The sequence below is a fragment of the Eubalaena glacialis genome, chromosome 11, assembly GCF_028564815.1.
Source record: "Eubalaena glacialis isolate mEubGla1 chromosome 11, mEubGla1.1.hap2.+ XY, whole genome shotgun sequence".
Taxonomy (NCBI): Eukaryota; Metazoa; Chordata; class Mammalia; order Artiodactyla; family Balaenidae; genus Eubalaena; species Eubalaena glacialis.
Genome location: NC_083726.1, coordinates 10,007,946 through 10,020,438, shown reverse-complemented (window position 1 = coordinate 10,020,438; position 12,493 = coordinate 10,007,946). Strand labels below are relative to the sequence as shown.

The following is a 12,493-nucleotide window of genomic DNA, read 5'->3' as shown; positions in this document are numbered from 1 at the left end:
CATAGTAATCAATCAATCAATCAATAAATAAATCTTTAAAAAAAAAAAAAAACAGAGTCATGTATCACAATGTTCACTGCAGCTCTATTTACAATAGCCAGGACATGGAAGCAACCTAAATGTCCATCGACAGATGAATGAATAAAGATGTGGCACGTATATACAATGGAATATTACTCAGCCATAAAAAGAAACGAAATTGAGTTATTTGTAGTGAGGTGGATGGACCTAGAGGCTGTTATACAGAGTGAAGTAAGCCAGAAAGAGAAAAACAAATACCGTATGCTAACACATATATATGGAATCTAAAAAAAAAAAAGAAAAAAAAATGGCTCTGAAGAACTTAGGGGCAGGACAGGAATAAAGACGCAGGTGTAGAGAATGGACTTGAGGATGCAGGGAGGGGGAAGGGTAAGCTGGGACGAAGTGAGAGAATGGCATGGACTTATATATACTACCAAATGTAAAATAGATAGCTAGTGGGAAGCAGCCACATAGCACAGGGAGATCAGCTTGGTGCTCTGTGACCAACTAGAGGGGTGGGATAGGGATGGTGGGAGGGAGACGCAAGAGGGAGAAGATATGGGGATATATGTATATATATAGCTGATTCACTTTGTTATAAAGCAGAAACTAACACACCATTGTAAAGCAATTATATTCCAATAAAGATGTTAAAAACAAACAAACAAACAAAAACTCCCAACAAAGAAAAACCCGAGTCCAGATGGCTTCACAGATGAATTCTACAAAACTTTTAACTCCAATCCTTCTCAAACTCTTCCAAAAAACTGAAGAGGAGGGAATACTCCCAAACTCTTTTAAGGAGGCCAGCATCATCCTAATGCCAAAGCCAGATAAGAATACTAGAAGAAAAGAAAATTACAGGCCAGTATCCCTGATGGACCTAGGTATAAAAATTCTCAACAAAATAGTAGCAAACAGAATTCAACAGCACATTAAAGGGATCATACACCATGATCAAGTGGGATTTATCCCTAGGATGCAAGGATGCTTTGACATACAAAAATCAATAAATGTGATACACCACATTGATGAAAAGAAAGATAAAAATCATATGATCATCTCAATAAATGCAGAAAAATATTTGACAAAATTCAACATCTTTTCATGATAAAAATTCTCAACAAGTGGGTACAGAAGGAGCATACCTCAACGTAATAAAGCCCACATATGACAAGCCCACAGCCAACATCATACTCAAATGTGAAAGGCTGAAAGATTTTCCTCTAAGATCAAGAACAAGGGTGGGTTTCCCTGGTGGCACAGTGGTTAAGAATCCGCCTGCAATGCAGGGGACATGGGTTCGAGCCCTGGTCCGGGAAGATCCCACATGCCGCAGAGCAACTAAGCCCGTGCGCCACAACTACTGAGCCTGCACTCTAGAGCCTGCGAGCCACAACAACTGAGCCCACGTGCCACAACTACTGAAGCTCACGTGCCTAGAGCCCGTGCTCTGCAACAAGGGAAGTCACCGCAATGAGAAGCCTGTGCACCACAACAAAGATGAGCCCCCGCTCGCCCCAACTAGAGAAAGCCCGCGCACAGCAACAAAGACCCAACACAGCCAAAAATAAATAAATAAAATAAATAAATTTATAAAAATAAAAAAAGAAGAAGACAAGGGTGCCCACTCTCACCACTCATATTCAACATAGTACTATAAGTCCTTGCTGGAGCAATTAGGCAAGAAAAAGAAATAAAAGGTTTCCAGATTGGAAAGGAAGAAGTAAAACTGTCTCTGTTTGCTGATGACATGATATTATATATAGAAAACCCTAGAGATTCCACCAAAAACTGTTAGAACTAATAAATGAATTCAGTAAAATTCCAGGATATAAAATCAACATACCAAAATCGGTTGTGTTTTTATACAGTAACGGTGAATTATCTGAAAAAGAAATAAAGAAAACAGCCCCATTTACAATAACATCAAAAACAGTAAAATACTTAGGAGTGAACTTAGAGCCAAGGAATTAAAAGATCTATACACTGAAAATTCTAAGACACTGATGAAAGGAATTGAAGACACAAATAAATGGAAAAATATCCCATGTTCATGGATCAGAAGAATTAATATTGTTAAAATGTCCATTCTACCCCAAATCATCTACAGATTCAATGTAATCTCTATCAAAATTCCAATGATATTTTTCACAGAAATAGAAAAAAATTCTAAAATTTGTATGGATCCACAAAAGACTCCAAATAGCCAAAGCAATCTTGAAAAAGAACAAAGCTGGAGGCACCACACTCCCTGTTTTTAAACTATATTACAGGGACTTCCCTGGTGGCGCAGTGGTTAAGAAGCCGCCTACCAATGCAGGGGACATGGGTTTGAGCTCTGGTCCGGGAAGATCCCACATGCTGCGGAGCAGCTAAGCCCGTGAGCCACAACTACCGAGTCAGCATGCCACAACTACTGAAGCCCGTGCACCTAGAGCCCATGCTCCGCAACAAGAGAAACCACGGCAATGAGAAGCCCGTGGACCGCAACGAAGAGCAGCCCCCGCTCACTGCACCTAGAGAAAGCCTGCACACAGCAACGAAGACCCAATGCAGCCAAAAGTAAATAAATAAATTTATAAAAATAAATAAATAAACATATTTCAAAGCTATGAAAATCAAAACAATATAATATTAGCAGAAAAACAGATCAATGAAACAGAATTGAGAGCCCAGAAATAAACCCATGTATATATGATCAACGAATATTTAACAAAGGAGCCAAGAATACTCAATGGGCAAAGGATAGTCTCTTCAATAAATGGTGTTGGAAAAACTGGATACTCACATGCAAAAGAATGAAACTGGACCCCCCTTACACCATTCACAACTCAAAATGGATTAAGGACTTAAATGGACCTGAAATCATAAAACTCCTAGAATAAAACCCAGGCAAAAAGCTCCCTGACATTGGTCTTGGCAGTGATTTTGGAGGGTATGATACCAAAAGCACAAGAAACAAAAGCAAAAATAAACAGGTGGGACTACATTCAACTAAAAAGCTTCTGCACAGCAAAAGAAACAACAAAATGAAAAGGCAACCTACAGAATGGGAGAAAATATTTGCAAACCATATGTCTAATAAGGGGATAATATTCAAAGTCTGTAAGGAACTTATACAACTCAGTAGCAAAAAAACCCAAACAATCCAATTAGAAAAAGAGAAAGGATCTGAATAGACATTTTTCCAAAGAAGACATACAAATGACCAACAAGTACATGAAAAGGCGCTCAACATCACTAATCATCAGGGAAATGCAAATCAAAGCCACAATAAGATTATCACTTCACATCTATTAGAACGGCTATTGTCAAAGAGACAAGAGATGACAAATGCTGGCCAGGTTGTGAGAAAAAAGGAAACTCTTGTGTACTGTTGATAGGAATGTAAGTTGGAACAGCCACTATGGAAGCAGTATAGAAGTTCCTCAAAAAGTTAAAAATAGAAGTACCATATGATCCAGGAATCTCACTTCTGGATATACAGCCAAAGGAAATGAAATCACTGTCTCAAAGGGATATCTGCACTCTCATGTTCATTGCAGCATTATCCACAATAGCCAAGGCCTGGAAACAACCTAACTGTCCACTCACAAATGAATGGGTAAAGAAACTATGGCATATATACACAATAGAACATTATTCAGCAATAAAAAGGAAGGAAATCCTGCCGTTTGTGACAATATGGATGGGCCCTGAGGACATTTTGCTAAGTGAAATAAGTCTCACAGAGAAAGACAAATACTGTATGATCTCACTTATGTGTGTGTAATCTAAAACAGCCAAACTCATACAAGCAGAGAGTAGAACAGTGGTTGCCAGGGGCTGGGGGTGGGGAAAATCAGGAGATGTGGGACAAAGGGTACAAACTTGCAGTTAGAGAAGGAACAAGTTCCGGGGATGTAATGGACAGCATGGTGACTACAGTTAATAACACTGTATTGTACACTTGAAAGTTGCTCTGAGAGTAAATCTTTTTATTTATTTATTTATTTTTTCGTGTTAGTTATTTTTGGCTGTGTTGAGTCTTTGTTGCTGCGCGCGGGCTTTCTCTAGTTGCAGCAAGCGGGGGCTTCTCTTGTTGCGGAGCACAGGCTCTAGGTGCGTGGGCTTCAGTAGTTGTGGCATGCGGGCTCAGTAGTTGTGGCACACGGGCTTAGCTGCTCTGCGGCATGTGGGATCTTCCCGGACCAGGGCTCAAACCCGTGTGCCCTGCACTGGCAGGCGGATTCTTAACCACTGCACCACCAGGGAAGTCCTGAGAGTAAATCTTAGATGTTCACCATAAAACAACAACAACATGATGGGGATTATGTGAGGTGAAGGATGTGTTAACTCACCTGCTTGTGGTAAAAACTTCACAATATATACGTGTATCAAATTATCATACTGTACACCTTAAACTTCCATAGTGCCCTATGTCAATTAGATCTCAATAAAGCTGGGGGAAATTTTATTCCCTAGCTGATGAGAGTGACTCACTGCGCCTAGACTGTTTATATAACAATGTAGCTGATGCTAAACACCTGCTTCCCTGGAACTTTGGTACATGATAGACAGAGGTGCCTCCATGAAGAGCCCGCAGTAAAACCCTTGGGCGCTGTTTCTCTAATGGGCTTCTGGGCAGAAACATCACACACATGTTGCTACGTGTTCACTGCAGTGGGATGAGGGGCTCTGCATAACTCCTCATGGGAGGAGGAGGGCTGCACGTGAATTCCTCCAAACACTGCCTGTCTTTCCCCTTATGATCTGGCTGTGTACCCTTACTACATCACAATAATAAATCTTAGCCATAAATACAACTGTATGCTGAGACCTGTGAGTTCTACCAAATCTCCTAATGTGGACGTGATCTCGGAGACCCTCAACACAGTAGGAAATGTGAAAGGTGCTTACTCAGCACAGTACCTAGTACACAGGGAACCTCTCAGCTTTCAACGACCTTAGAGGATGTCTGGGTTGAGATGGGGGACGTGAGGAAGGAGACTGAAAAGTAATTGACAGGCAAACATCAAGCTGGCACTGTGTGTGCTGCAGGGAGAGGGGTCAAGTGGGGTCACAGTGGGGGTGGAAGGTGGGATTATCTAGCCAGCACACTGCTTTTGGGTTCCTGGGTCCATCGGCCTACAGCATATTGTTAACTAACAGGGTTGTGCCGAAACCTGCTCCCTGCCGATGCAGCTGGGGACGAAAGGGGACTAGGAATGTCTCAGAACTGTTTGAGGATCATCAGTACTCCTCGGGCTCTAACCACACACTTTACTTTCTTGATTGTCAAGGAGAGAAAAGAACAACTGCTTCGATGAAGAGGTGTGATGGCAAACAGGAACCTACCTGGGCTCGGGTGGAAGACGTGTTTCTGGAATTGCTTTCCCCGGGAGAAAGTAGCCACCTCTCACCTGAAATCCACAGGCTCATCGTGTTACAGACGTCAGACTTGAATTCGTGAGTGTTGAACCAGGACTGAGGGAAGCAGCAGCAGAAGCTGGTGTACAGGGCTTTACTCAGAAGTGATGGCAACCTCTGTGGGGCAAGCAGAGCTCAGGCAATATTCTGGACATTTCCACACCCAGAAAAGAGCCCCTGACTTCAGAAAGGACCTGTGATAAAACTCTCTACCTGACACCGTGCTGCCTTCCTGTTCATGAGGGAAGCAATTTCTATCTGCAGCTGCCCCACATCTCGGTGGACCCCTTACCCTACCTGGGGACCACTCCTCAAACATCATGCTACGTTGGCCAGCAAACCCCCCCTCCCCCAGCTCCTCTGCATGTGGTCTGTGCCTCAGCCCCTTCTACAACCTGGCCAAAGATTAGCGCAGAAGATGACAAAGTACATTTGACATACCCATCTTGCTGTGTCCCAGAGATAATATTAAGTCCTACTTCCTGTTTTTTTTTTTTTCCTTTCCTGTGCATAAGTGGTACTGTTGTTGCTTTTAACTATGGTTAAGGTCAAATTATACATATATATCTGGCTTAATTAATTTAACATCATAACATAAATACTTCCCCGGGTTACTATAAGCTCTTTGGGATTTTTTTTTCCAGTAGTGACCTTCATAATATTGTGCTGAGTGACCATATCAAAATTTACTTAAACATTCCGCATCTGTGGATATTGTCTTGTTTCTAGGACTTTGCATTACAAATTAATCAGAATAATTATATTTATTTATTAAGCTAGCTCAGTGTCTGGCACATATTAAGCAATCAAAAATTTGTTGAATGCATAAAAAAATTTGCTGAATGCATAAATGAAAGCAGCTTTTACTATATATTCAAATATGGCTTCCAGAAGATGGTATAATAAGAGTAATAATAGCAGCTATTATATATTGGGGGCTTATCGTGTGCTGGGTGATACGTCAGATGCCTTACAAACATCATCTCATTTAATACTTAGGACAACTCAACGAGAGAGGCATTATTATCCTCATTTTATGGGTGATGAAACTGAGACACAGAAAGCCTAAGCAACTTGTTAAGCAGACACTTAACTAGTATAAGTGCCTTTTAGCCCATCTGTACCAATTCACTTCCCACTCAGGCTGTCTGAGTGCCATTTCCCTATGTCCTTCATAACACTGGGAATTACACTTTTTAATCTATGCAATCTTGCAGGTAAAAAGATGTATCAAAGGATTGTTTTAATTTGTATTTTCAATTATTATTATTATTTTTGGGGGCCGCACCACACAGCATGCGGGATCTTAGCTCCCCGACCAGGGATAGAACCTGCGCCCCCTGCAGTGGAAGCGCAGAGTCCTAACCACTGGACCACCAGGGAATTCCCTCGATTATTGTCAAAGGTGAACTTTTTCTCCCATTTTTATTTCTTCCCTGGTGAATTTCTGGTTTATGTACTTTGTCCATTGGTCCATTTTTCTTATTGATTTGTAGGACTTCTTTATGTTGTGTGGCATATATGTTACCAGTATTTTTGCATAGTTTCTCATTTGCCTTTTAACTTTGACTGTAGCAATTTAAATAATTTATATAGTTAAATCAGTCTTCATCTTTATGGTTATTCCCTTGGCGTCTTATTTAGAAAGTCCTTCCCCACCCCCAAATCATGTAAATATTCACTTATATTTTCTTCTAGCAACCCTTTTAGTATATATGTACATACATATATAAAAAGTACACATGTATATTCATAATTTTAAAATCTCATGCTTATTTAAATACTATAGAAATAAATAAAATATAAAAGGAAGCTTCTTATAACCTTATTCCCTGGAGATAATAAGCATTGCTATGAGTTTGGTAAATATTTTTCCAGACATTTTTTTCTACTCATAGGCACACATACATATACGTATAATTTTTTTAACATGGAGTTTTGTTTTTCACTTGAAATACATCATTACATCGTCCCTATCAGTATATATAGATCTACCTTATTTTTGGTAACTGCTGCATTACAAGTCAGTATATGAAGATATCACAACTTACTAATTACTCCCTTATGGAAAGCACGTTAAGGGCATTAACTTGGCACCAGAAGTGAATAGCTATCTAATGTGATTTTTTTCCTCAAAAGCGACTGATGCTCACTTTTAAGAGAGCCTCTTCGTAGTGGGACCTGGATTCACCAGACAAAAGAAAGGCATAGTGCTGGGCTATCCGGTCGAACAGCTTGCTCTGGACTTCCTTCTTTGGCTACCAGGAATAAAAACAGAAGAGGAATTACTAGAGCCCCTTGTTGAAGCGGCCAAGGACTGGGAATCTTAACTAAGTATTTCTCTCATTTTTAGGAATCTTATTCTCAAGGTATTTAATCTCATATTATTTATGAAATAATACACTGATTTGTTTTATAGGATCTATAAAACACATACAGAGAGGCAGAATGTTGAGGAAAGCACCCAAACTCTGGGCCAGGAGGTCCTGACTTTACTCTCTGCCCTGCCATTGACCAGCCATGTGACACGGACCAGTTCTTAATGCTCTGGGGAGCTGCAGGACGTGGTGCAATGTTTACAGCCCAGAGTGTATGGACGAGGCATGGGTGGGGAAGGGATAGGGTGTGACAGATGAAGCTCCGTGGAATCAGAAGGGCTTACAGCCCATGTTAAAGAGGCTGGGGTTTGTGCCACAGAAAAATAACTTAAGTGAGGGAGAGAAGCCATCGGATTTGCATTTACCTGGTACCTTTCATGAAAGATCCACCAGAAGCTATCCAGCCATATGGCTCTTACAGAAGGAGAAGAGAGAAACTGCTCTAATTCTCTATCTGAACAGAAAGACTTGAAAAGAAACAAAATTCACATGATTATTTCTATTGTTATTGTTTATTTATTTACTTATTTATTCTTTGAAATTTACCTGGAGTAAATCACACAGCCAGATTCATAATCATCTCCACTCAAAACCTGCTTTTCCGCCTATGTTCCATGGCTTGTTATTGTCATTAATCACACCACCTCCCCGCCAGTCATCTTTGGAGTCAACATACTTTGGGGTCAACTTAAAAGAAAAAAAACACCTAACCTTTCAGTGAGTGCCAATTATTAACCTTGCCAGGTGTTTTTACATGTTCTCATTTAACCCCTACAATAATCACACAAGGCATGTGTTATTATCTCCATTTCACAGATGAGGAAACTGAGGACTAAACTGATGAAGTCACAGGAATTCCCTGGAGGTCCAGAGGTTAGGACTCTGCGTTTTGACTGTTGAGGGCATGGGTTTGATCCCTGGTGGGGGAACTAAGATCCTGCAAGCCACGTGGCGCGGCCAAAATAAATAAATATATTGCTGAAGTCTCTTGCCCAAAGTAACACAGCCAGCAAGTGGCAGAGCCAGAATCGGAACCCATAAGTCTAGGCAGTTGCTCTATGCTGTCATCTGTGTTCAGTCAATAATAATCAGTAACAACAAACATATAGATATTATACAGATGCAAATCACTGGACCATGAAATCCTGCTGAGTTAGCAGTAATCATATGGAGTTCTAAAATTAGAACAGAATTATCAGTGAACTCAGAGAGGCAGAAAATTCAGGCTTCATTGTCCTAAACTGGGTCTTGAACCTTCCCTGACTCCAAAGCTGCTACCACAATAATATGTAACATTTGTTGAATGCTTGCCATGTATCAGGCACTGAGCTATGCCGTTCATTCATTATCTCACTTTATTTTTCATCATCTATCTCTGCTGTTGGTGCTGGATGATGGAACTGTTATCCCCAATTTATAGAAGAGAAAAATGAGGATCGAAAGGTTAGGATTCTTGCCTAAGCTTACACAGCCTGGGAGGCTCAAAAGCAGGCAGCCTGGCCCCAGAGACATGGTAAGGCTGCCTCTCCTCTTACCATTAGGAGGAGCAGAGATCTCTCTCTTGCCCCCATCCTGGATGCAAAGGGAAAGACTCCTTGGCACTCCCTTCAAGCCTACAGAAGCTGAGGGCGTGCTGCATTGATACACAAGCCACCCTAGTTAGCAAGGAGCTCTCTGAGCCGTGCTCTTGGCTTTGTCTTTCCCGCCATTCCTCACGTTTCCTTAGAGAGGCAGTATCGTCAGAGAGGTGGAGAGCACAGACTCTGATACTGCACTGCCTGGATTCTAATCCAGCTCTTAAGCTTATTAGCTGCGTGACCCTGAGCAATGTTATTGAAACTGTCTGTGCTCAGTTTCCTCATCTGGGAAATGGAGATGATGATGACGACAGTCTCTACCTCCAGGACTGCTATGAGTGTTAAATGAATGAGTGACACACACAAAGAGCACACATACTCACTTAGAACAGTGCCAGGCACTTAGGCAACACTTGTTAAGAGTGTGCTCGTTCTTTATTGCTTATTTATTCACACTCCTGCTTCCTTCCAAAAAGATTTCATTCCAGCTCTTCAACAGATATTTATCGAGCACCTACGTGCTCGTGATGTTGATGGAGAGTCCCTGCCCTGAAGGTGTTCACAGGTAAACAGACATTTGAGAGAAGGAATCCCAGGAGGAAGCAAGTAAAAGTTTGGGATGGCCCCCGAGCAGGATGGAAGAGGGTCCTTTTAAAGGCAGGGCACGGATTTGCCTTGGGTTTCCTGGGAGCCAAAGAAAAGCAGGAACCAGCATCAGTTATAAGACTAAAAGCATTCCAGTAGATGCACAGTTTTTCTTGGGATTAAGGTCTAAGGAAAACATTCCCCAGGGGACCTAAAAAAATGGGACATTAAGTAGCATAGTATTCGCTGTTCTGGGGGCCACCCACACAGCAAATGGAATAAGAGCTCATGTGGCTGGGCCAGTGGGCCTATCAGGGGCAGCAAAGATGGCTGGAAGGTCTCCCAGGAATGGCGGATCTGTGAAACACACCATCCATTTCCAAAGGTCTTTCTTCCATTTTTTTTTTTTTTTTTTTAAAAAACCCAGTGCCTGGGCCTCATGCCTAGAAATTCTGTTTTAATTGGTGTGAAGTGGGGTTGGGATCAGCAGTTTTTTTGTTTTTTTTTTTTTTGTTTGTTTTTTGTTTTTTTTTCACTGCACATTTTTTTATTATTATTTTTTAAATTAATTTATTTATTTTTGGCTGTGTTGGGTCTTCGCTTCTGTGCGAGGGCATTCTCTAGTTGCGGCAAGTGGGGGCCACTCTTCATCGGGGTGCGGGGGCCTCTCACTATCGCGGCCTCTCTTGTTGCGGAGCACAGGCTCCAGACGCGCAGGCTCAGTAGTTGTGGCTCATGGGCTTAGTTGCTCCGCGGCATGTGGGATCTTCCCAGACCAGGGCTCGAACCCGTGTCCCCTGCATTGGCAGGCAGACTCTCAAACACTGCGCCACCAGGGAAGCCCCATTTTTAAATTATAGAAAAAGGAAGAAGAAAAAACTATAATCTTGTACACCTGAAACTAACACAACATTGTAAATAAACTATATTTCAATAAAAATTTTTTTAAAAACTACAATCTTATTACTCAGAGAATGCTAGTGATAGCTAGGTATAGTTTCACCCCAGATTTTCCTGTGTGTGCTTACGTAACATTGTATTGCAGAGTTTTATATACTGATGCTTTTCAATTAACAACATAGCATAGCATGTTAAAATACACTCTTCATAAATATTCATTGTAGTGGCTAAGTAGTCCCTCATGTATAAACCAAAAATGACTGTACTGTTCTTCTATTATTGATCATTAAAATTTTCTAATAACATTGATAATAAAAACTATCATTTTTTGAGCAATTATGACTTACTAAGCACTGTGCTAAGTGTGCTTATGTACATTATCTTATTTAATTTTACAATAATACTTCAAGGTAGAGACTATTGTTATCCCTATTTTATAGGAGAAGAAACTGGAGCCCAGAGAGCTACTTAAGCACCAAAGATGTACTGCCCTCCAGTTCCTTGCTGTCACAAGAACCATGTGGTGGACATCTTTTTACACTGTCCTGGAGAGAATGCGATGCTCTGAGTGCCTGCTGCCCCTCCACCTCTCTGATAAAGAAAGCAGGGGATCAGGCACCTGACCCCAGGGTGACCACTGCCTGCCCTGGGGACCAGCAGCTGGGGAAAGGCCGCTTACTGACTGCAGTCCACGCCAGAGCCCGGCACTGGAAATCCAGCAAACACCATTGTCATACTGGGCAGTGACTGGCCTAAACAGATCACTGCTCTTAGGAAGTCTGAATGCAAGATGGAACAGAGGTAGAGACACAGCCAGAGAGAGGGCAGCAGGGAAAAATCATGAAGACGGGGAGAAGAAGGCAGAGAAGGGAGAGGGAGAGAGGGAGGAGGAGATGGGGGGGCCAGGGAGAGGGAGAAAGAGGGAGGGATGGGGGTGCGGTGTGAAGCAGCAGTGAGAAGTACAGATAGAAGAGACTGAAAAGCTGGGTCCCAAGAATGGGGGTGGGGGTGACTAGTTAGGAGCTGAGGATACAATGTCATAGCTGCTTTGGGGACCCTGGAGTTGTGCCATCGTGAAGGGCGATGAGGCACAGCTGTAAGGCTGCCGAGACCATTTACTGGGCCTCTTCCCCTCTCCACCCCTCCTCACAACTATCCCCCAGCTCCTGAGTGGCCAGCGTTGTCTCACACGCACACAGGTTCTTCTGGGCCTTCGAATTCTCCCTTCCTTCCTTCCTAAGGAACCCAGTGTGAACTGCTCTCCAAGTGGGTGACTCACCCCAAGGGGTACCACAGGGTATGGGAAGTAAATATTCTAACTAATGTCTAATTAAGAAAAAAAAGAAATTAAATTTACCAATATACAACATCGTGACTGACAACAGAACACATATATCATTTATAAAGAAACATATATCATGAGGGTGTGAACTCAAAATGTTGTGCTAATAGGATACGTGATCAGAACAGTTGGGAGACCAGAGGTCTGGGAGAAAGGATGTAGGTTTTGGAGGAAACGTGGGCCTGGGGTCTAATCTCAGCTCAGTCACTTGCAAACTGTGTGGCCCTCAGCAACTTAATTGCCACCACTCTTGGTTTCCTGGTGTGTAAAACTGG

General features: G+C 42.0%; 1 protein-coding gene across 1 annotated transcript in view; it reads right to left on the bottom strand.

Annotated features, from left to right (window-relative positions):
* The window catches only part of FAM227A (family with sequence similarity 227 member A), a 100,110-nt gene that overhangs the window by 61,604 nt on the left and 26,013 nt on the right, over nt 1-12,493 (bottom strand). The window contains exons 7-9 of the mRNA XM_061206628.1: nt 8,180-8,281; nt 7,590-7,694; nt 5,430-5,553 (exon numbers count right to left, since the gene is read on the bottom strand). Coding sequence (XP_061062611.1) covers nt 5,430-5,553; nt 7,590-7,694; nt 8,180-8,281 — 331 coding nt within the window. The remainder of the gene's footprint in view (nt 1-5,429; nt 5,554-7,589; nt 7,695-8,179; nt 8,282-12,493) is intronic.